The sequence below is a fragment of the Salvelinus sp. IW2-2015 genome, linkage group LG27 (assembly GCF_002910315.2).
Source record: "Salvelinus sp. IW2-2015 linkage group LG27, ASM291031v2, whole genome shotgun sequence".
NCBI classification, from domain to species: domain Eukaryota; kingdom Metazoa; phylum Chordata; class Actinopteri; order Salmoniformes; family Salmonidae; genus Salvelinus; species Salvelinus sp. IW2-2015.
In genome coordinates, this window is record NC_036867.1 from 10129845 (window position 1) to 10153745 (window position 23901).

The 23901-nt window shown below is 44.4% G+C and overlaps 1 protein-coding gene across 1 annotated transcript in view; it reads right to left on the reverse strand.

Annotated features, from left to right (window-relative positions):
• Nucleotides 1–5052: 5052 nt before the first annotated feature.
• The window catches only part of LOC111953959 (uncharacterized), a 65993-nt gene continuing 47144 nt past the window's right edge, over nt 5053–23901 (reverse strand). The window contains exons 4-9 of the mRNA XM_023973447.3: nt 21657–21784; nt 17298–17387; nt 13291–13426; nt 12705–12838; nt 11842–12047; nt 5053–9051 (exon numbers count right to left, since the gene is read on the reverse strand). Coding sequence (XP_023829215.1) covers nt 7953–9051; nt 11842–12047; nt 12705–12838; nt 13291–13426; nt 17298–17387; nt 21657–21784 — 1793 coding nt within the window. The 3' untranslated portion in view covers nt 5053–7952. The remainder of the gene's footprint in view (nt 9052–11841; nt 12048–12704; nt 12839–13290; nt 13427–17297; nt 17388–21656; nt 21785–23901) is intronic.

A 23901-nucleotide genomic window follows, 5' to 3' on the forward strand; every position in this document is an offset into this window, starting at 1 on the left:
TTCAGCGACAATGGGTTTGTGCCCATAGGTGACGTTATTGCCGGTGATGTCTGGTGAGGACCTGCCTTACAACAGGCCTACAAGCCCTCAGTCCAGCCTCTCTCAGCCTATTGCGGACAGTCTGAGCACTGATGGAAGGATTGTGAGTTCCTGGTTTAACTCAGGCAGTTGTTGCCATCCTGTACCTGTCACGCAGGTGTGATGTTCAGATGTACCGATTCTGTGCAGGTGTTGTTACACGTGGTCTGCCACTGCGAGGACGATCAGCTGTCCGTCCTGTCTCCCTGTAGCGCTGTCTTAGGCGTCTGACAGTACGGATATTGCGATTTATTGCCCTGTTCACATCTGCAGTCCTCATGCCTCCTTGCAGCATGCCTAAGGCACGTTCACGCAGATGGGCAGGGAGCCTGGGCATCTTTCTTTTGGTGTTTTTCAGAGTCAGTAGAAAGGCCTCTTTAGTGTCCTAAGTTTTCATAACTGTGACATTAATTGCCTATCGTCTGTAAGCTGTTAGTGTCTTAACGACCGTTCCACAGGTGTGTGCTCATTAATTGTTTATGGTTTATTGAACAAGTATGGGAAACAGTGTTTAAACCCTTTACAATGAAGATCTGTGAAATTATTTGTATTTTTATTAATTATCTTTGAAAGACAGGGTCCTGAAAAAGGGATGTTTCTTTTTTTGCTGAGTTTAGGCTTGTTATTGTTATTTTACTGCTGCTCTTTAATTACTTGTTCCTTTTATTTCTTATTAGTATTTTTTAACTGCATTGTTGGTTAGGGGCTTGTAAGTAAGCATTTCACTGTAAGGTTTACAGCTGTTGTATTCGGCGCATGTGACTAATAACATTTGATTTTATTGATTTGAACACTGACAATAACAAAACAGTATCTAGGCATGATCAGAGAGAGAGAGACAAAGAAACCATGACTTGTGCCATGGCCCATAGTTCTTGGGGGAGAGGGAGAAAGAAGTCATAGCCTGAAAAGCCATGCCCCAAGAGTCCCTGGGGTGGAGAGAGAAAGAAAGAGAACCCTTTATATGACTAAGAAGGAGAGTCTGATGACCTGGCCTCCACAATCGCCTGACCTCAACCCAATTGAGATGTTTTGGGATGAGTTGGACCGCAGAGTGAAGGAAAAGCAGCTAACAAGTGCTCAGAATGTGTGGGAACTCCTTCAAGACTGTTGGAAAAGCATTCCAGGTGAAGCTGGTTGCGAGAATGCCAAGAGTGTGCAAAGCTGTCATCAAGGCAAAGGGTGGCTATTTTGAAGAATCTCAAATATAAAATATATTTTGATTTGTTGAACACGTTTTTTGGTTACTGCATTATTCCATATGTGTTATTTCAGAGTTTTGATGTCCTCACTATTATTCAACAATGTAGAAAATAGTAAAAATAAAGAAAAACCCTTGAATGGGTAGGTGTGTCCAAAGTTTTGACTGGTACTATACATTTGAAGATGATCCCTGGGCTTTGATGAACAGTAAAAGGGTTGCAGAGGAGGTGGAGCTGATCTAGCATGGTGCACAAAGACCACTATCTCATTGCCAATTCCCAGCCACTGTACACGATCACATACAGCAAGTTCTACCATCCTAAGGGAGCTCTTGTTTGCCATAAATGGCATATGTCCTTGTTGGGATTACTGCCGTTTCCCAAACCAATGCATGAGTCATCGCAAAATGAAAGCTAATTCGTCACATGCGAGTCCAGTTTAGGTGGGCTGGCCAGCCATGGTTGGTAGCCAAATAGGTACGTATGGGAACAATGCACTCCAGCAATTTCCAGATGGCATTTTGGCTGTTGAATGGCCTCCTGACATGTGGCAGTCTAGTTCCATAGTGTCTCTGTCTCTAGTAACTGCTTAAGGGGAGGACTGATGGTGCAGTGGACCTATCAAGGACAGTTCTGGGAGATTCAGGATGGCATTAACATTGGAGAGGTGCAAATCCTGACATGTGAAGGCCCATTAAGTTGATGGCAATTCTTGTCAATGACAAAAGGTGTTTGAGTGTATATGGTGGGAATATTGGATTCCTAACATAAATTAAGTACACAAAAATAGTATTGAGTATAGTTCATAAGCACAGTACACAAATGTGAAACATTTCTAATATAAAACGTTTCCATATACAGGTGGGTAAACCACCATTTATTGCTAATGTGGCAACCATATTGGATTTTGGACTCCATATTGGATTTGTAGTCAAATTTATGGGGGCCGCCTAATGTTTTTGCAAGAGTAGGGACTAAACATATAAAACCCACAGAGGAACCTTTGACTGGGAAAAGAAAAAATAGCCCACTTGCCTTACACACAAAATGTAAAGAAAAATTGAACTGTATGCATTCTTGTCAGGCAGGACCGTACAAATTTGACTTGAATATTAACCAAAAAGTTAAGTTAACGTTCATCAAAATATATCCATATTTGATATTTCCAACTATTACATCTGTGTGTTTACAGGTCTATATTTCCAAGATGCATTAAGATCTTGTAATGTTGTTTGTTTGTGTATGTAGGGCAGACAACTGACTACTTGAGTTCCAGATTTGAGCGATATCAGAGCTTGCAATGTTGGGTTACATGAGCTTAGGAAGGCATTATTCTGCACTTTCTGAGTATAGGGTGTGTTTTCCTAAGAGAAAATTACAATAACCACAACATCAAAAGACATGTTACTGTATGTACGACTATACAGCACTGAATGAGAGCAAATTTGACATAAAATTGTCTATTGTATAGCTAGCAAAATGTGACGTTGACGTTCATCAGAAATATTAATAGTGGATTGTATCTGTATACTTACAGGTCTATATTTCCAAAATGCTTTACGATATCCTAATGCTATTTGCTTGCATATGTAGGTCAAACAATTGACACAGTTAATTTTTCCAGAGTAAAAACAACTCTTTATAAGCTCTTGAAACAAATCAAACACAACAATTTAATTCACATGAATTTTTCTTGTCTTCACACCTCCAAGGGTGTCCGTGCTCCAGGGTTTTATGGGAATGTCCCGCCCTGAAGATTGCCACCGCAAACGTGTGTTTGAGTCTTGTGATAGCCAACATATGGTCAGCCATTCATACAATAAATCGAGATTGAATCATTATGCTGGGCGTCGGCGCCTGCAAGTCGCTACACAAGAGTATCACCCTCTCTCATTCTCCCACTACACCAACATAAACCAAAGGTAAATAGGTCACCTGAACCATTGGCTACTTTGCCACTTCTACCTTATCTAACCTTAACTATGAGGTGAGGTCCTCAGGCTAGCTACACACATATTTATCAAATTAATAACATACCAAGAGTAAACAGAAACTTTTTATAATGATTTTTTGCTCAAATAACATGTGACTGCAGACCTGCACGAGCGCTTATCCTTCTATCCCACTTTGACTTTTGACGTGGAATGTAATGGCCCTTGTAGGACACACAAGGTTGTTATGGGGGAATTAGGGTGCAGATATAGCAAGATGGAAGGAAGAAGGTAATCCTCTTCTGAGGATTGGTTTTCCTCCTAAACCAATGAGGAGGACAGCCCTCCAGCTGGCTAGTCGGCTTAGGGTCAATCATAGCGTCACATGACCATATGGTAAAGTACCCAGTCTACAGTATGTCCGGTGCTGTCATGTCCAGCTTTTCATTGGATCTTCAATTCAGTCTTTGTCCTGTATTTCACATAGTGACAAGTAAAATGTGAGTTGTATTGCACAGTTACAAAGTAGGTAAATGAGTTGTGTACAGACGATGAGACCAAAGGTCATCATTATCCTATCCAAGCTCATTAGGTCTACCACATGGCACTGAGTCAGTTATATATATCTGGTTCGTTTTTAGCGTTGATCTGAGGCTCGGTACAGCAAAGGTGTTGAGCTCTGACCCGTCCTTAACTACGTGTCAAACGTATATAATTGGGGGCCCTTGTGATCTTTCCACTGGTGTGATTGCACTGCAGATAGTCAGTGAGAATGACTAAGCTAATGGTTGTTAATTGACATCACTGATTAGGATACTGTAAATCAAAAGTGACAGATTGCTAGCCTGTTTTGGACACGCACACAGAGGGATCATCCCATCTATCCATTATCATGTTGTTACTTGTATCTGCTCAAAGGTGTGGTGTTGAAATATACAGTACATGTCTGAGTTTTGTTATGTTTTTGGTCTTTTGAATCATAAGGTTAGTCAAGGTTCTTGCCTCATTCCAAGCAGTGAGAACCCTCCTCCACTTGCCTGGCTCCCTATATCATATAATTTACTACAATGTGTCATGACATTAACGGTTTTGACTTAATATAGGAAGGTACAGTATTTCCCCTGTTTCCAGCTCTTCCCAGACTGTGGTAAGTGGTTCGTGTTCCATTCCCGTAGTCGTGCAAAGGAACTGTCACGTAGCATTTACACCGCATTCATCATAAAGTGGGCAGTGCTCCTGCATACTGTATCTGTTTTTCCTCTCATCTATTTCTAATGGAGAAAGACAATAAGACTGCAGTTTGAAATATGGCACTAAAGAGCTAGCTATTAATGCCAATAAACAATAGCATGATAATAAACTGCTGGCAAAATGTTGCAATGTCCTTTTTGAGTTAAAAGACAGCCATGTCATCTAAAGAGAGCCTTTGCAGACCTTGTTACCGTGATTTCTGATTACTGTAAAAAATGAATTAATTGTGCACAATATATTGCCATAATACCCAATATGTTTTGGTTTGACAACAGGAAAAGAGGAACCGGTATTCTGTCTTCCTTAAATATGCAATTCTGTCTTCCATAAATATGCAGTCCGGGATCTCAAGCACAACAAATATGTAACATATTGTATGAATTGGATTCGTGACATATCATATGAATTGCAAATATATACAGTATATATATCTTTTGTTTAGTTTTGCAGGATGTAACTTATCATAGGGAATGGATGATGTAGTACACAATTGGATGAACTAGTACACAAAAAACGGGGACCCATTTTGGCTCGTGAGTACCACTTTCAAAACTACTGGGTGAAATTATACAAAAGTTCTGGAGCATCACTTTAAGAATGATCTTTTATTAGGTAATTCTTGTTTTTGAAAAACACTGAAAAATAACAAGTTGCCGCAAATACATACTTGCTGCCTTGCAGCTACGAAGTTAGCCAGAGATCTTAATTGTGTATTTACTTGTTTTATCAAAAAATGCATTTTATTGTCCTTCGTGAAACAGCGCAAAGCCCCCAGATGTCTGGATTTAAATATACAATTCTGGCTAGACAATAAATATGAATCATTGGACATTTACTGAATTTAACACAAAAATAAAAGTCATTTTAAATCTCAAAGGTGAAGCTATTTACAATGTGCATGTCAACTCGACATCATGTCTAGGTAGGTATTGAATCGATGATGAGTCAGTCCAAGTAGTGCAGCAAAATCTTTACAGTAGCTTCATGTGTGAAATATTGAAAGAAAACATCAGTTGTTTTGACTTTGTCAAAGACAAAGTTGTACTGTGGAGACTGAAGTTGATGTGTTTTGTTTTGTGTAGAGCAGAGCAACATGATTTTGTTCATAATTTATAAGAGCATGCATGGAAAGCAACTTAAACAGTTTTGAACACAGTTCCTTCTGGGATTACTTTACATGAGTGTGACCGTGTTTTAACCTCTGTTAAGTAGTTTGAATGATAGGACAATGAACTGCCAACTTACACAACATTCAGTAACTTGTGTGTCTTGTCAGGGTGGGACTGGAGGAGAATGATATCAGTATTTTGTAGTAATAACAATGAAACATAACAGGCAATAGTGACCATAGAGATCAATACATTATCTTTCTCTACAATAGTGACTAGAGCTGATTGAGTTGTGTGCATAGACGTATAAGAATAGGATTAAATCAAAGATTTGAAAACCATGCAATAAATTCCCTTTCTTGCAAAACTGGACACACTGGACACACACACTCAAACACACACATACACTGGGGCGGCAGGTAACCTAGTGGTTAGAGCGTTGGACTAGTAACCGAAAGGTTGCAGGATCAAATCCCCAAGCTGACAAGGTAAAAATCTGTCGTTCTGCCCCTGAACAAGGCAGAGGCCTTCATTGAAAAAAAGAATTTGTTCTTAACTAACTTGCCTAGTTAAATAAAGGTTAAAAAAAATAAACACTACATGACCAAAAGTATGTGGGCACCTGCTCATTGAACATCTCATTCCAAATTCATTGGCATTAATATAGAGTTGATGTTGCTGTGGGGACTTGAATCCATTCAGCCACTAGAGCATTAGTGAGGTTGGGCACTAATGTTGGCTGATTAGGCCTGGCTCGCAGGCGGCGTTACAGTTCATCCCAAAGGTGTTCAATGGGGTTGAGGTCAGGGCTTTGTGCAGGCAAGTTCTTCCACACCGATCTCGACAAACCATTTCTGTATGGACCTCGCTGTTGCCACAAAGTTGGAAGCACAGAATCGTTTAGGATGTCATTGTATGCTATAGCGTTAAGATTTCCCTTCACTGGAAGTAAGGGGACTAGCCCAAACCATGAAAAACAGCCCCAGACCATTCTTCCTCCTCCACCAAACTTTACAGTTGGGACTATGCTTTGGGGCAGGTAGCGTTCTCCTGGCATCTGCCAAACCCATATTCGTCCTCCAGACTGCCAGATGGTAAAGAGTGATTCAATACTCCAGATAAGGCATTTCTACTGCTCCAGGGTCCAATGGCGGTGAGCTTTACACCACACCAGCTAACGCTTGGCATTGCACATGGTGATTTTAGGCTTGTGTGCAGCTGCTCGGCCATGGAAACCCATTTCATGAAGCTCCTGATGAACAGTTCTTGTGCTGACGTTGCTTCCAGAGGCAGTTTGGAACTCGGTAGTGAGTGTTGCAACCGAGGACAGACGATTTTTACGCTCTACCCACTTCAGCACCTGGTGGTCCCATTCTGTGAGCTTGTGTGGCTTAACATTTCGCTAGACTCCCTGTTGAAATAAAGGTTGAATGAACATGAATAAAATTAACACAATTCTTTGTACTGTAATGAACAGGAGGGATAATCTGTAGAAGTAATCAGATCATTGCAACTCTGACCTAAAACAGTTGGGGCTGCAAAAATGGTTTGATTTTAGATCTAATATATGACCATTATCTCCCTACCTCTCTTCCTCGTCAAATTTCTGCCCTGCTAGAGCTGCTCTGGTCAACTGTAAGTGCTGTTGTTATGAAGTTTCTCTAGCAGGGCAGAAATTTGACGAACTGACTTGTTAGAAAGGTGGCATCCTATGACGGTGCAACGTTGAAAGTCACTGAGCTCTTCAGTACAGCCATTCTACTGCCAAAGTTTGGCTATGGAGATTGCATGGCTGTGTGCTCGATTTTATACACCTGTCAGCAACGGGTGTGGCTGAAATAGCCGAATCCACAAATTTGAAGGGGTGTCCACATTCTTTGTGTATATATAGTGTATTCAGACTGATGCGTACCATGTTCAAATGATCCTTCAATTGATTTACAAAACCTGACTAAAAAGAGCATGCACAACCCTCTTTGGGTAAACCTTCTAGACAGGAAATAATTTCTTGAGGTCAAATATTTACATAATTGCAAATTCACATACACTCACTGTAACATAATCCTGTATCACCCATCACGAATGTGTACATTTTATACAGTTTACTATCACATTTTTAAACAGCCTACCAGAGAAGTCAGGTGGAGACAACACAAAACACAAACAGAAATGTGACTAGAAAATTTGCATCACTACATCAAAAGTGCTTCGGATAGTAACTACAATTTCTTCCATTCATCAAAACAAAATCCAGGGGTAGGATCCCCCCATACCTTTCTGTGATTGTCTCAACACTTAGTCTTTAAACCTGAGCCATATCCTGAATGTCTTCTGCCAATGTATTATGCTGGTGAATGAGGAAGTGTGGGATGGATGTATGTCTATTGCATATAAACATAGGGGTTGGCTTTGTGCTGCCCAGCGTTCATCACACAGTGTGGCATAACGTTCCTCTGAGAGTGCCCCATGGCATGACTCATGTCGTTGCTGCTGCCGTCCGACCACGGGGGTGAGTCCATGGGTTCCCGCTTTATGGCGTGGAGCAGTCCGTGACCTTTGAACTCGTAGCCCAGCTTGTAGTCCTGCTGCATGTAGCCCTTGTTGTGCTCCACGGGGCCGCTTGCATACACGTCCATGCAGTTGATGCTCTGGCTGCTACAGAGGGGGTCTGAGTGGGACAGCCTCTGGGGACTGAACTGGGACATGTCCTTGTTAATCACACTCTTCAAGGGCCTGCCGCCCCCCACGTTATTATAGTTCTGGAAGTGGCCGTTGTTGTAGGGTGGGCTGATGGGGCTGATACCCGCCTTGCCCCGCTGGCACGGCGAGTACTGCTCGTAGTAGTCCGCCTCCGACTTCATCTGAAGGCTGTTGTTGTCGCCGTAGCCGTTGCCATAGCGACGGTCCACGGGCTCCCGGCACGTCCACGGACGGCCATAGGCGTCACAGCCGTTCTCCGAGTCAGAGTCCTGCTCCACCTTGATGGGCATCTCAGGCAGCAGGCGGCCATCGTAGCACTCGCCGTAGCCATTCTCGTTCTTCACCGCCTCTCCCAAGCAGTAGGGGTCCGAGCCGTCGGGGGTCTGGAGGCTCCCGTACATCTTGGGCACGTAGACCTCACCACCTCGCCCTCCTCCATGACACATGCTGGGGGACATGCGGTAGGGCTTACCATAGTGGCCCGCCTTCCCGAGTCGATTCGAGGGGATGTAGCCGCCACTCTGCCCAGCTCGGACGGTCCCTGAGGCAGGCCGCATGGGCCACGGGGAGTCCGGGCCTGGGCCTTTGTGGTGGGGGACGCCGCCCATAGAGGTCTTGCAGTAGTTGAGGGGCTCGTCCTGGCCGTAGTAGCCCCCCTCCGACTTGTACTTGAGGCGCTGCTGGGACCCCCCGGGGTTGGTGCAGTTGAGGAGCAGCGGGTCCCCGCCATCCACCATCACCACACTGCCAGCGTGCCTCCTGAAGTGCTCCTCTCTCTCACTGCAACATGGAGGAATAGGGGAGGAAGAGAGGTAGGGAGATAATGGTCATATATTAGATCTAAAATCAAACCATTTTTGCAGCCCCAACTGTTTTAGGTCAGAGTTGCAATGATCTGATTACTTCTACAGATTATCCCTCCTGTTCATTACAGTACAAATAATTGTGTTTATTTTATTTATATTCATGCAACTTTTATTTCGACAGAGAGTCATGCATACACATCAACACACATCAATATGCACTATACACATCACTAAACACATCAACACACATCACTATACACAGTAATATAAACATCAATACGAGAGAGATGATCGTATAGGGAACAAGACACTTTTTTGCTATGTCAACAAGAGAGGAATACAATTCTCCCGCTTTATCCTGTCTCATCAGAACAGTGTGTGTGGATTATAATAATCGTATATTTCTCATGTCCTTTCAGCTATCCGTTTTGTCCGTTCAAATAATCAAGTCAACAACAACATTGACATCGAATTCTCAGAATAACAAAAACGAAGCCATATTTATTTCTGGGAATTATTTAATCTTTTCCAGGATCTAAACACAGGCAGGCAGATTATATAACTCCCTGCCAAAGCTGGGGATCAGTTAGCCTAGAGAACTGCGTTATCTTCCTTCCCTACAAATTGTATTTCAATGCCCTCTGTGATAAATAGATACATGTTTAGTTCTTAAGACCCTGACTGTGGTTCAATGACACTTTCTGGGCTAAAGTCTGTGCAACATGTTGAGGCTAGGCCTACAGAGACCAAAACCTATTGAATGTCTCTTTAGTGAACTCTGCTGGTGAGAGCATAACCCATTCTGTCATTTTTCAACACCACAAACAATATCTCTCCTTCTCTGTCTCTCTCCCTCAACTCGTCATTCAATTCTGTAATTTAGCTGGTTTTGGCGGAGGGTAAAAGAACCATGGACTGTGGAGACACTGAGGTCGTGGAGGAGACCAAGGTCGTGGAGGAGACACTGGGGTCGTGGAGGAGACCAAGGTCGTGGAGGAGACACTGGGGTCGTGGAGGAGACACTGAGGTCGTGGAGAGACCAAGGTCGTGGAGGAGACTGGGGTCTGAGGAGACCAAGGTCGTGGAGGAGACACTGGGTCGTGGAGGAGACCAAGGTCGTGGAGGAGACACTGGGGTCGTGGAGGAGACACTGAGGTCGTGGAGGAGACACTGAGGTCGTGGAGGAGACACTGAGGTCGTGGAGGAGACACTGAGGTCGTGGAGGAGACACTGAGGTCGTGGATGAGACACTGAGGTCGTGTAGGAGACCAAGGTCGTGGAGGAGACCAAGGTCGTGGAGGAGACACTGAGGTCGTGGAGGAGACACTGAGGTCGTGGAGGAGACACTGAGGTCGTGGAGGAGACACTGAGGTCGTGGAGGAGACACTGAGGTCGCTTCATAACAGCTTTAACTGGAATTAATGGGAAGCTCTTTTGACGTATGATCGTCGATTCCCCTCAGAAGCAAGGATTGCCTCTTGCCAGGGTATGCTTCAGGTTTATAAAGTGTGCAGACTTATGTCTTACATAAGGATAACTTAGTATCAGAGTCTGTCAAATCCCTAACGCTTAAGTAATGTGTATTGGACTTATACTCTGAACAAGCGTTGTGTCATGAAACATCATGGTTCTATGGTAGAACAATAGTAATATATGAAATATACCTGGAATAATATCAAAGTCTGGTGGAACGTATTTTTGGGAAATATCTGTACTGCCTCATGAAAGAAAGGTCCGTTAAACAGTCACCTCATAGTAGCTTTGAAGGACTTCTACAATGTTTGAATCAGATGTTGTGCAAGTCTATGATCCATGTACGTACAGTATAACCTGAACATATCTGTTTTAGGGCTTCACCACTATCCCCCTACAGTTACAAAGGGTTGATTTATAATAGAAAAGTATGCCATTTTGTACTTCTTCATATCAACTTTGGAACCACCTCTGTTGAAGAGTGAAAAGAGGATACTATTTTTGAGATATTACACATTATTCATAGTGAACACAAGAGGGGGTGGTAGGGCCCTAGCTGACTACTACTGAGTGTGCCCTCCAACTCAACTTTTACCCTCAAAGCCAGGTTTCCTCCCTAATGATCCATGAAGCACAGGCCCACGTCCAAAAACAGAAAATCCATTTGTTGTCCTAATTGAGTATTTTGAGCCGTCTAAAGCTCATTTTAGTGTGTGTGCGTGTTTGTGTGGTGTTTGTGTTTGAGGGGGTGGAAAGAGATAGAAGCCAGCTTCTGTGTGAAGCTATTGTTCTTGATGTCACAGGTCGTTTCTGATTGGTCTAGGCGAACAGGGGGTTGAGCCCAATACTTGGTTAGCAAGGCAGCCTTTGCCCTTGGTGACCCAGATCTGTCCAGTTAATGTGCTGGGCCTAGCTTAGCCTGGCTCCTTGGCTGACCTTGCCCCTTTCTCACTCCAAACACTTGGACTGTGCCAACTCTGTCCCGAATCTAACTATTAGGACCATACTGAGGTTGCTGTTCAAAGAAATGAAAGAATGGTCTGAGAATGGTTGGTCTGCAGATAAGGCAAAACTAGATTGACTGATCCATGCTCCAAGGACTTCCATCTCCCATCCGTAAATGTTTAAGTTAGTAGTAACCGTATAAGGCATGACATAGCCCTGATCATCAATAAAAAATGGGAGTTTGAAATAAATCACTTGAAGCCTAGAAAGTGAATACATTTACAAGTATAGTCAGTGTAAGCGTATATGATGATGTCAGAGTCTAGCTGTGTCCTTCCGTCCTTACCCATGATCTAGTGCAGGGATGATGCCCCCTCCGCTCTTCTGCTTGCCCCTCATCATCATGCCCTTCATCTTCATCTCTGTGATGGAGGGCAGCAGAAGAGGCACAGCCACACAGAACAGGGCCAGCTGCGGGGGTAGCAGGGCCCCCGAACCCGACTTCTTCTTCTGTCCCTGGAGGAACTTCAGCCGCCCCTGGAACTGCATGGTCTAACAGAGAGAGACAAGGTTAGAGGTTACAACTTTGAGGTGGAGTGTTTAGCACCCAAAATAGGTATAAAGAACATGTTCTTGTCGAGAACTTGATTTTGCCAGATGCTATTTAGGACACTATAATTTGAAGCACTATTATGCTATGCTATTAATGAATTATGGCTGACAACTTGTCTGATCTCAGCACTTTTGGTAATGAAGAAAAATGAAAAAAAGTCTCGATGCAAGCCAAGTTTACTCAGTCACAACAGCCTAGAGAACTAACAGAACGACCAAAGCTGTCTTTGCCTGCCATCGAAATGGACCCGTTGACAGGAGGATCTCTGTTGACCTTCCCTACAGTGTTCAAATCAAGGCCAACTTCAAGCCCCATCCGTTTCCATTGACGGATCCAAACCTCCAAACCACTCTGGTCAGAACTATGGAAGGTGGACCAATAGCTGCAAATAGTAAATACATCTGTGTCCAAGCACCAAATCCTCTGGCCTGCTATGTCCGGGATATGGGAACATTCTATGTATACCTACACTCAAGCTACAATTTCAGCAAACATGACACCAAATGGGAGATCTTTCTTTGGTAAGTACATCCCAGTCAGTTCGCATTAGAGGCATCATGGCTGGGTGGGTTCTCTGGATGGGTTTGTCCACTCACCAAAAAGCCAGAGGTGCTGTCCAGCAGGCAGCGTACACGGGAGATGAAACAGCGGTTGAGGAAGGAGGAGAACTCAGGAGCAACTCCCCCTGCCTCCTGAGAATGGAACAGGCTGCTCACCACAAAGTCTTCTCCTATAAAAATAAATAAACTAACATTCACTATATTGCCGGTTTTCCAGTTTCTTACTGTAGAGAAGCTTTAAAAGACTTACAGTAAAGGTAAACAATTGCAGAGTCTATTGTGTTAGAGATAGGCCTTCATATTTCTCACACGTACCTTATCCCTGTGGTGGAGAGGTGGCATTGGAATGAGGTGTGTTTGTGAGAAATACGAAGGCCTATCTAACATAATCGAGCATAGTCTGATGGGGACTTTCCGCTCCTACATTGACCATTAATCACAGTCTGGTTAGTGGATGTGAATAGAGTTAACAGCACAGTTAACAGTCTAGTCTTACTGTTTGCTGAATCAGTGCTCCTCATTTCTGCTCGCTCACTCCCACTGTTGCTAGGCAGAGGGCCTCCCTCCACTAAAACCCTGTGACCCTTCCTACCTTTACTGTTGCTGGTAATTATATACACACCCGTTTCTGCGGCTGAATGGTGGTCCTGGGATGAGCCGTGCTGGCTGGGGTGCATGGCCCAGTGGAGTTGTCTTCTGAACTCCTGCCGGTCATCTACATGGATATAATCAAAGACGTTCTGGTGCATCACGTCCGTCTGCATGGAGGGAGAGATCGAGACAATTACACATCAAGGCCCCAGAACTGTTAGCCATTACTCCCACCCATAACCCAGAGCCCTCGACACTTAACCTCTGCCATGGTTCACTGGATTGGCCCAACGACCTCACACGCAGAGGGTTCTGGAGGTGACACCAAAAGTGACAGACCCAAATAGTTTTGTTATGGGTCTGGCTAACGGGCTGCTAATCTGTCTGTCTGTTGCTCGGATTTGGATTGGTGTGATTTTGTAAGAGTTTCAAAGCTGGATCGAATCTTGTTTAGGACATTTTGTGGTTGGAATAACTTATGAATAACTTGGAATAAAAAATAATATATTACGGTTTGTTTAAAGAATGTGACTGTTTGAATGACTAAAGTATGACATTGCAGTGAATGACTTTACACAACTTGAGCTAAATCATGTATTCAGAGCAATATCCCCAACAGCTCTGAAAAAGTGGCATATTTACTGGAAGATTCTCTGAGATCAGCTGGTTGTTGTTGCCAATATGTTAAAACAATTGTGTGTGCTGCTGCTGAAATTCCACAAGGAATTCTTCCACTAAACTACACAACGGGCAACATTTACAGTGGCTCTCAGATGTCACTGAGCCACGGGGCCAGCGAGGGCAAGTCCTGTTTGTCAAACATCGCGTGACACCAGCTCCTGAAGAGCAGCCCAGCCCAGCCCTGCTGAAAACCCCCTTACAACCCAACCCAGCCCGCATTTGTAATGCCTTTCTTTCCAGCAATAGCTGTGCTTTCTGTCAGGGAAATGACAGATCCCCACTGAAATATTCAACCTTCCCCCCATAATTTCCACATTGTAGACACGCAAGGTTTTTTGAACATTTGCCTTGCAAAACAATTCCTCCCACTGAAGCACATGGCAAGCGCCGCCACAGTTCCCACCGGCAGACAGATCGGGTGTCTATTGTGTGAGATTCTCTCGTAAAAAAAAGAATAAGTGATATTTTCCCTGGCCCTCGCGTCTTGATCTTCAAACGCGTAATTACAACGGAACAAATAGGATCAAAGCGACAATGCTGTTTCTGCACCATTTCAGTGCTTTCTTGTGGTGTCGTCCCTAAAAACAGTCCTATATTTGTCTTCAGTGCTGCCTATTAGTGTGTCTGTCTTCTTTATGGCTTCTTAATTATGGATGCCTGGAATGTTTTGTCAAGGTTTAAGTGGTATTATCAGACTCTTCTCACAATCACACCCAACTGCATGATGTATACATAATGCCACAACTTGACAGTTAGAAGCCATAAATTAAATATTCAACTATAGTATTTATTTTGTGTACATGTATGATATACACTCTATATACAAAAGTATGTGGACACCCCTTCAAATTAGCATATTTGGTTATTTCAGCCACACCTGTTGCTGACAGGTGTCTAAAATGTAGCACACAGCCATGCAATCTCCATAGACAAACATCGGCAGTAAAATGGCCTTACTGAAGAACTCAGTGACTTTCAACGTGGCACCGTCATAGGATGCCACCTTCCCAACAAGTCCGTTCGTCAAATTTCTGCCCTGCTAGAGGGGCCCCGGTCAACTGTAAGTGCTGTTATTGAGAAGTGGAAACGTCTAGGAGCAGCAACGGCTGAGGCTAAATGGTAGGCCACACAAGCTCACAGAATGGGAGTGTTGAAGCGCGTAGCGGGTAAAAATTGTCTGTTCTTGTTTGCAACACTCACTACCGAGTTCCAAACTGCCTCTGCGGGCAACGTCAGCACAATAACTGTTTGTCGGGAGCTTCATGAAATGGGTTTCCATGGCCGAGCAGCCACACACAAGCCTAAGGTCACCATGTGCAATGCCAAGCGTCGGCTGGAGTGGTGTAAAGCTCGCCGCCTTTGGACTCTGGAGCAGTGGAAACTCGTTCTCTGGAGTGATGAATCACACTTCACCATCCGACGGACGAATCTGGGTTTGGCGGATGCCAAGAGAACGCTACCTGTTATAGCAGCAAAGGGGGGACCAACTCCATATTAATGACCATGATTTTGGAATGAGATGTTCGACGAGCAGGAGACCACATACTTTTGGTCATATTATGAGTTTAAGTTTGTTTTGTATTAGAAAATTGAGCAGACTTACACACCTTTTAAAGGATTCATTTCATGTTTTTTTAAAGGAAAACAATGATTTATACTGAGTGATCTATATCACAAGTGTGTGTTGTGTGTGTCGTGTGGTGTGTGTGTGTGTGTGTGTGTTGTGTGTGGTGTTGTGGTGTGTGTGTGTGTGTGTGTGTGTGTGTGTGTGTTGTGTGTGTGGTGTGTGTGTGTGTGTGGTGTGTGTGTGTGTGTTGGTTTAGTGACAAATTATGGGCTACTGTTGAAGTAGAAACTTCTGTGTTGGACTATTTTCTAACACCAGTTTATGTCAGACGCATGCAACATCCTTCTGTAGGTGGTTCTAACTGACACAAATGTCAGGACTAAACACTGTCACAGAAACCTTAATTGTTCACCACTTGTAAAATATAATTTGTGAAATATAATTTTCATCTTCCCCAATCCTCTACAAATTAGTACACGATGAACAAAGCCCTTGAACCCGGACACAGTTGAATTTGTGCTGTAACGCGGTTGTGGCATGAACCCGACGCATCACAGCTCCGGAGTGATCTGACGGCTAAGTCTCTGGCACCGCAGGCAAGGCACCCACTTCAGACCACTTAGTGTTCAATTCCATTTTAATGACGCGTTATTGCACCCGACTCGCTTGTAAGGCAAGAAGCAGGCACTTTGGCAGAAATAATCTCCCGCGCTCAAACGCTGCCTTGTTAGGCTGGGGGCGCTGCTTAATGTGTTAAAGCACTTTTCCATGACTGTGGGGGGAAATTATTTAAGTAGGGGGAGGACCAGGCTGCCCAGTTGAATAACATCAATAAGTAATAACGTCGCAGAGGAAGTGGAGATCTGAGTTACGCCTCGTACTTACGCCTGCCCGCCGGTCACTACCTCCTGAACCGCCCAAACCTTTCTCTCTCTCTTCTCTTTGAAGGCCTGTGGTGCTCTGCTTGAGCTGACCTCCTGTCACGCTTCCTCTGGTGAATGGGTTCAGGGAGTGTCTTTACACCCACCAAATAATGTAACAGACCAACATAAGAGAGGGATGGAGAGATGGGGCAAGAGAAAGGGAAGAGAGAGGCTAAGAGAGGTCAGGGGATGGAGAGATGGGGCAAAGAAAAGGGAAGAGAGAGGCTAAGAGAGGTCAGGGGATGGAGAGATAGGGCAAAGAGAAGTGAAGAGAGAGGCTAAGAGAGGTCAGGGGATGGAGAGATGGGGCAAAGAGAAGGGAAGAGAGATCAGGGGATGGAGAGATGGGGCAAAGAAAAGGGAAGAGAGAGGCTAAGAGAGGTCAGGGGATGGAAAGATAGGGCAAAGAGAAGGGAAGAGAGAGGCTAAGAGAGGTCAGGGGATGGAGAGATGGGGCAAAGAGAAGGGAAGAGAGAGGCTAAGAGAGGTCAGGAGATGGAAAGCCAAGAGACAGTGGCAGGGTAAACTAGGCCTTTGACAAACACCTCAACATTTTGAACTGTTGTGACTATCTTCTTTTATGTGTCTGCTGCTGTGGCCGGCCCCCATTGGGACAACAGTTTCTACCAGGCCATGGCCCCTGTCTCAACTCACAACTTTCTTGGGGCTCTCTCAATGTGCAGAGTACATACACAGTCCCGCTACTCTAGTTAGCCTGGCTGTCGCCCTTAATCGCTGCTTCACGACTGTGGTAAATGTCAGCAGAAGTACCTTTAAATTAACGTCTGTTATCTGTTACCAACATGCCCTGGAAGACCATATAAAATATATAAAATTAATTTTAAAAATCTCAACAATGAGACATACCTGATGGAAGCCCAAGTAGTCGACGATGGTGGAGGAGGCATAGAAGACCATTCCATCACTGCTCACCACCAGCGCAAAGCCCGTCAGGGACTAGAGGGGGAAAAAAGAGAGACAAAGGTTAGTTTGCATGAATCCTGATAGCGGCACTTGGCTTTGGAGCTTGGCTCATCTTGTTTGGGTTATTGGCAATTTAATATCACAGATACGAGGGTGAGTTTTTACATTTCCTGACTGTGCTTGTCTTCCAAAAGCCCTCCCAAGGAACACCCAAAAGATGACAACACCGAGCAACTCCATCACAGAGGTTTTCAATCGACTGCCCTCATTTTGAAAGTATTCATTAAATGGGATTCATACAGCTCATTCACAACAGGCTGTCCACAACTGAGGTGGGAGGGAGGGCGGTGGAAGCGGAGGAGTCGGTTCCCCAAACTGTAATTTATGAACTTCCCAGTGTTTGTACTGGGTCCAAGTCTCCGGCGATCGCGTGACTGGCGCTGTTCTCCTGCCAGAACCTGTCACCTCCAGTTTACTGTGAGCAACACCAGGTCAGCCCAGGCTGCTACACTGCTCCAGTCCTGGCTAACACAGGCTAGCACTGGGACTACTACTGCTGCTGTTTGGCTATGTATTGATCTATTTTCAATGCTGCTGTATGTTTGGGGTGTGTGTGTGTGTGTGTGTGTGTACAGTCCATGATGGATAAGGGGTGGTCTGGTCTGCTCTGGTGTGGTAGCTGTCTGTGGGATGAGGTTTATGTTTGCCCTCTGAGGCCGCCCCGTTCATACAGAGAGTGGCACAACACAACATACACAGCCACTGGCCTTCTGTTTCCTCAACCTCAAACTTACAACACGCCTCACACTTCAATAGGCTTCTGTTCTTTGTCAACTTCTTTCTCACCATTATTTGGCTCATGTCCTAATTCCCTAGTGCTCCCTCATTTTGAGTGACAGACATATTTAACCGCTTTACTGAAAAGCTAATCCCAGGGTCGTGTGTCTGGTGGTGTAACTTCAAAATGGCCATCACATTATCTTAGTGAATGAGTTGTGATGCCTTGCATGATGCATTAGGACTATGGATCAATTAACTCATTTAGAAGGGGAACGTCTGGATGACGACAAAGAACAAGAAAGAGAACATCTGAGACAATGCAAGAAATGTGTCTTAAATAATGTAGCTTCTACCGTAACCTACTAACACCCTTGACACCTGTGTCAATGTACATTTTTCTAATTTGACGATACAACAATTTGACAGTGTGTTTGATTTTGTGTGTAGATAAATATGTTGACCACAAAAAACATTGCAATTACTTAAAGGACTTTGGCAATAAAGCCCTTTACCTACTTCCCCAGATTCAGATGAAGTCGTGGACACCATTTTTATGTCTCAGCGTGCAGTTTAAAGGAAGCTGCTAACCAGCGTTAGTGCAATTGCTAACAAGCGCTATCACAATGACTGGTAGTCTATGGTAACTGCTAATACGCTAGTAGATACCACAGACTTCCAGTAATTGAGCTAATGCTAGTTAGCATCTGACTCTGGAAGTAGATAAAATGCTTCCTTGCCTACATCCCGAAGTATCACTTTAAATGTAATAAAGTTTATTAAATTAAATTCACTACTGATCCTCCACACCCCAGGTTGAAAACAATAACAAAACCATGTTCATAGATTACAGGGAGACACGAAGAAAATCCACCCTGGTAATTGCCCACTGATGTATGACATGTCTCTCTATCACTACTGAGCCTTCCCAGATCCTTATATGGTGAGCTCATTTCACTGGCATGCCATTTAATCCCCTGTTTATTGTGCACGCTCACTGCTAATGCACTAATGTATACAGGTACGGCTCTGAGACGTGTGTATGTGTACTTGCATGTTTGCGTGCATGGATCTCTTAAGTTTGTGTGCATGAGTGTGCTGAGTGCTGAGTGCTGAGTGCTGTGTGTGTGTTTGTGTGTGTGTGTGTGTGTGTGTGTGTGTGTGTGTGTGTAGATAGAGGCTCCCCTCCCCTCTGTGTGTAGCATTGTGGATGAAGACAGTGTTTGACAGGTTTAAACTGCACACTCCTGCAACAGTCAGGGGGGTTGCTGACCTAGTAAATGCACTCCCCTTCCCCCAGCAACCAAGCATGGTGTAACCAAGCACTGCTCAGCAAAAACAGCAGGCCTGTGCGTGATAAGCTACTCTTGCATTCCGGCACGAATATCTATTATTGTTCTTTAACGCAGGTGTATGGGGGTGGGGGGGGTAATGATGGTACTGGATATAGGAAATGGTTTGTGTATTAGTAAATGTTTATTACAATTCATAATGAAGATGTAGATCTGGTATCACATTCTTTGATTCCTAATGTGGTTTCACCAGTGCTTAATAGGACTTGCTAAAAGCATTCATAGCACTATAACAGCCCAATACATAAGTGCTGATTAATGAATTCATAATACATTACACACCAAGATGGTTCATAGACAGAGCTGTCACTGTGTTCATGATGCTGCAGCACTCTAGCCAACCCCTCAGATATGATATGTTCTCTCTTAGCCAGATGCCACTGTATCACACTATCAATACTATCCCCTGGTTGGAATTCTCTCTCTTTCTCTCTTCCATTTGTTTTCACAAAGCGAGAGGGGGAGCATTTTAAAATCACTGCTTCCCAGCATTTATTTTTCTCCCGGTTCATGGAATTCCGATAGCATTAAGTAATGGAAACTTGCACCTGCTCCTGGCCCGGACAAGAAAACATTTCAAATTCAAAGTCGAAAGACCCTCGTGGGTCCTATAAACGAGGTGGAAGGTTAAAAGCTTTGACTTACAACTCTTAAGAGGCAGTTTGCACGCATTACCAAAAATACGCTCACTACATTTGGACACGGCAGAGGGCTGTGCTGAGGGAGAGAGAGAGGGAGAGGGAGGGGGGTGGAGGGGTGACATGCCTTTGTTTCCACACATTTGATAGGTTTCCTCCTCTCTCACATTGTCACCGCGAGATCAAAGCAGCAGTGCCAGGGTCACGGTGAAAAAGAGCTGTTCCTAGTGTTTTGAGTCATCTGCGGCAGCCGGCAGGGAGAGAGAGGGGAAACTCACTGGCATCCTCTCGCTGCCCCAGGGGAGCCCGTCGCCACAGCAACGGCAACCACCGTGAAGCTAGTCATTTCTGGAGTCACGCAACGAAAGGCGACACATTATTGCCACAGTCAATCGACTCTGTTTATAACCTGTGTTGTGACAGCCTGACACTTTAACCGAAGCCTCACTGGGCTTGTGTGTGTGTGTGTGTGTGTGTGTGTGTGTGTGTGTGTGTGTGTGTGTGTGTGTGTGTGTGTGTGTGTGTGTGTGTGTGTGTGTGTGTGTGTGTGTGTGTGTGTGTGTGTGTGTGTGTGTGTGTGTGTCGGTGGGTTTGTTGGTTGGTCGGGTATGTGTTTGGTGTCAGGAATAGTGTTATAACCCTGTGTTTAATAAACACTGATTAGCACATTGAATGCCTAATTAGATCACAAACAATGATCTGAGCACACTGTTGTTCACGTGTGTATTATAGCTCAGGACTAGCTCCAGTTGAGCTGGGCCTCTCACGAACATACTGTTGTTCACGTTCATCAGCCATGCACCTGTTTGGCTGGTATGGAGTCAGTCACTTCATAATGCAGTGGTACAGACACTTTAACAACATCTCGTATTTTGCAAGACTACTCTTCAATCTTGCACCTCCTCTCTCCTCTTATGCTCTCATTTTAGCACCAGCGACTGAGATTTCTCTCAGTGCATTTTCAGCAAGTTGACATTTATTGTCATGAATCTTGCACTGGAGGCAGAATTGAGCTATTTCCGCTAGACGGGCCAGTCAAAATTGGTTATTGTACAAATTCATGAAAACAAAAATGTGCTTTTTGGTCTTAATTTAAGGTTAGGATTAGGCATTAGGTTTAGCAGTGTGGTTAAGGTTAGGTTTAAAATCCAATTTCATGACTTTGTGGCTGTGCCTGCTAGTGACCACCAATGCTGCCTCCAGAATAAGATTCATGGTGAAAAATGCTAACCTGCCCATTTCCATGGCTCTGGGTTTTTAATTCAGTTTCCCGTCAGCAACTCAGCAGGGGGCCAACTGGTCATGATGAGTCCACTCTGGTATCTATTGGAGCTAAACTGCACTTATCCATTCCCTCTCTATCCACCATCCCCACGTCCGTCATGCCATATTAGATCGCTCCAGTGGAGGTCAGAGCATGGGCCACAGGCCTCCCTTCCCCTGCCCCTCACCCCTCGCTGTTGTGTCACTGTTGTGACAGGTACACTCTCTAACCATGACAACACACACACACACATACACATTTGGCTGCTTACCTCCAGAAGGAGCCCACTCTCTGTTATGCTGTTGCCCATAGCCATAGGCAGGCTGTCTTTTCTGGGCTCGGGGAGGGGGTTGGTGGCTGGACTGATATGTTTTCTGTTGGACGGCTTCTCATGAGTCACTGGAAAATATGAGATAGGAAAAACTCATAAATGGAGAGTCCCCACATAATATAAGAGTTACAAAGTGTATATTCTCTATGACTAGACTTGACCTTAACCTGTTCTTAGTTAGTGGTGGACAAATTCAAGCGATTTGCCCAACATTTTTTATCAACTAGCTTTATCAGTATGGAAATCCATGTCAACATCGAAGAATACATTTGTATTCTATGGGAGAGGAGAAAGGTAAATCATTAACATGTGTTAGGCCGACACAAAATATTCCCAGTTAAATACAAGTATTAAGCAGTGAGGATGGGGTATTTAAGAAGAGCAACGTTTACGGGATTCCCCAGACACATTTCCACCACATGGCTCACTCTTTACCTTGGAAAAACCTCACAAAATGGCATTTTCTGAACTGATTGGCACGAAACAGTGCGCACACACTGGCAATAACATTTCCCTGAGACTATTAAACCCATAGAGCTCTCCTGTTATCCTGCACTGTAAAGACAAAACCCACAGACTATCCTATTTTATTTGGTTTCTTACTCGCTGTTGAACGTATACATGGTCAATTCAGAAAGTAAACCAAATGCCAATTCCACACTTTCCTCATTGAAAAGCATTGAAGGGAATTGGAATTTCAGTGTACTTCCTGAATTGGCTGGAATTGACCCCAACCTTACTCCACACAGATTGGATCAGTGGCCGGCCTGTCAAACCTACACAGTCACGCACACTCACCGGGCCATGGTCCCAATGAAGGAGCAAGCGCCAGGACCTTACGGTGTATTCTACCAACACCCAGGACTCATTTTAACCCGCTCCCTATGCTCCACTCAGCCACAACCCCTCCCTCGTTTTTCCCACACCTCCGCTGGTTCTACATCGCTACGCCGGCGAGCAGCAACTTTTCGTGACTTCCGACAATTTCCCTGCACTTAATTCCGGCCGAGGCATGCAAGCTATTTGAACCCCCCACTTGTGTTTTGTTCTTTCTCTTTTTTTTCAATTCATAATATGATACAAAGGCTAGAGCTATACGTTCATGTTCCTTCTCTCTTTTAACCAGAGGTTGAATCTTTACTTCAATACACAAGGCGTATCCTACCTACTTCACCACCTACTCTCCCCTCACGCACTCTTATTCTACAGTCACCTCAGTTTAGTCTGACTGGTGGAAACCAGGGCAGGTAATGAATCAGTTTTTCAATGACCATGTTTTTTTCTCTAACACACACACACACACACACACACACACACACACACACACACACACACACACACACACACACACACACACACACACACACACACACACACACACACACACACACACACACACACACACACACACACACACACACACACACACACACACACACCTGTCTCTTATACACATCTAGATGTGTATAAGAGACAGATACTGGATGATTAATCATTGGAGTTGTGCTTCCTCAGCCAACAGTGACTTTATTCATTACCCTTGTTTTGGTGTTGTCTCAAAGAAAACAGAAAACCTAATGATTCAACGTTTATATGCTCTCTATTCAGACACTCCGTTTAGGGTGAGGTGACCACTGCCAGGATATGTATACTAGAGGCCCAATTATGAGGGTATAAGTGGTCCTTCTTACTCTCCCTGCTTTAAATAATACAGCCCTCAAATGTCAGTAGCAGTCTGTGGTTGAGCCAAGAACATTACAGGTGTGTTCCTAAAACCACAGGACTTCATATATAGTCATATATGGTGCATCATCTAATGCATGGCTAATACCCATCAGTCAAACACACAACTTGTGAAGTGGACACATTGGGGAGGAGGTGAGGTGCCCTATGTGCTCAAATGGGTACCATAACTCAAATGGGTACTATACTTGGGCATCCATGGCCGGGGACTCCTCCAGTAGCCTCAGGCCCAGTAAGCTGAGATTCCCCTGCCTTTCTTCAATCAGCACCTCATCTCAACTTAGCGCTTCCCCTGACCTATCCACAGTGCTTGTTCAAGTAGAAAGGGGGGGACAAGGATGCTCGTTTTGGTAAGGCTCCAATGAGTAGGCTAGGCTTTGGCTGCTAATGAGTAAAGGAGGACAAACTAGTACGGTGGTGGTGGTGATGTGTGCGTGTTGGA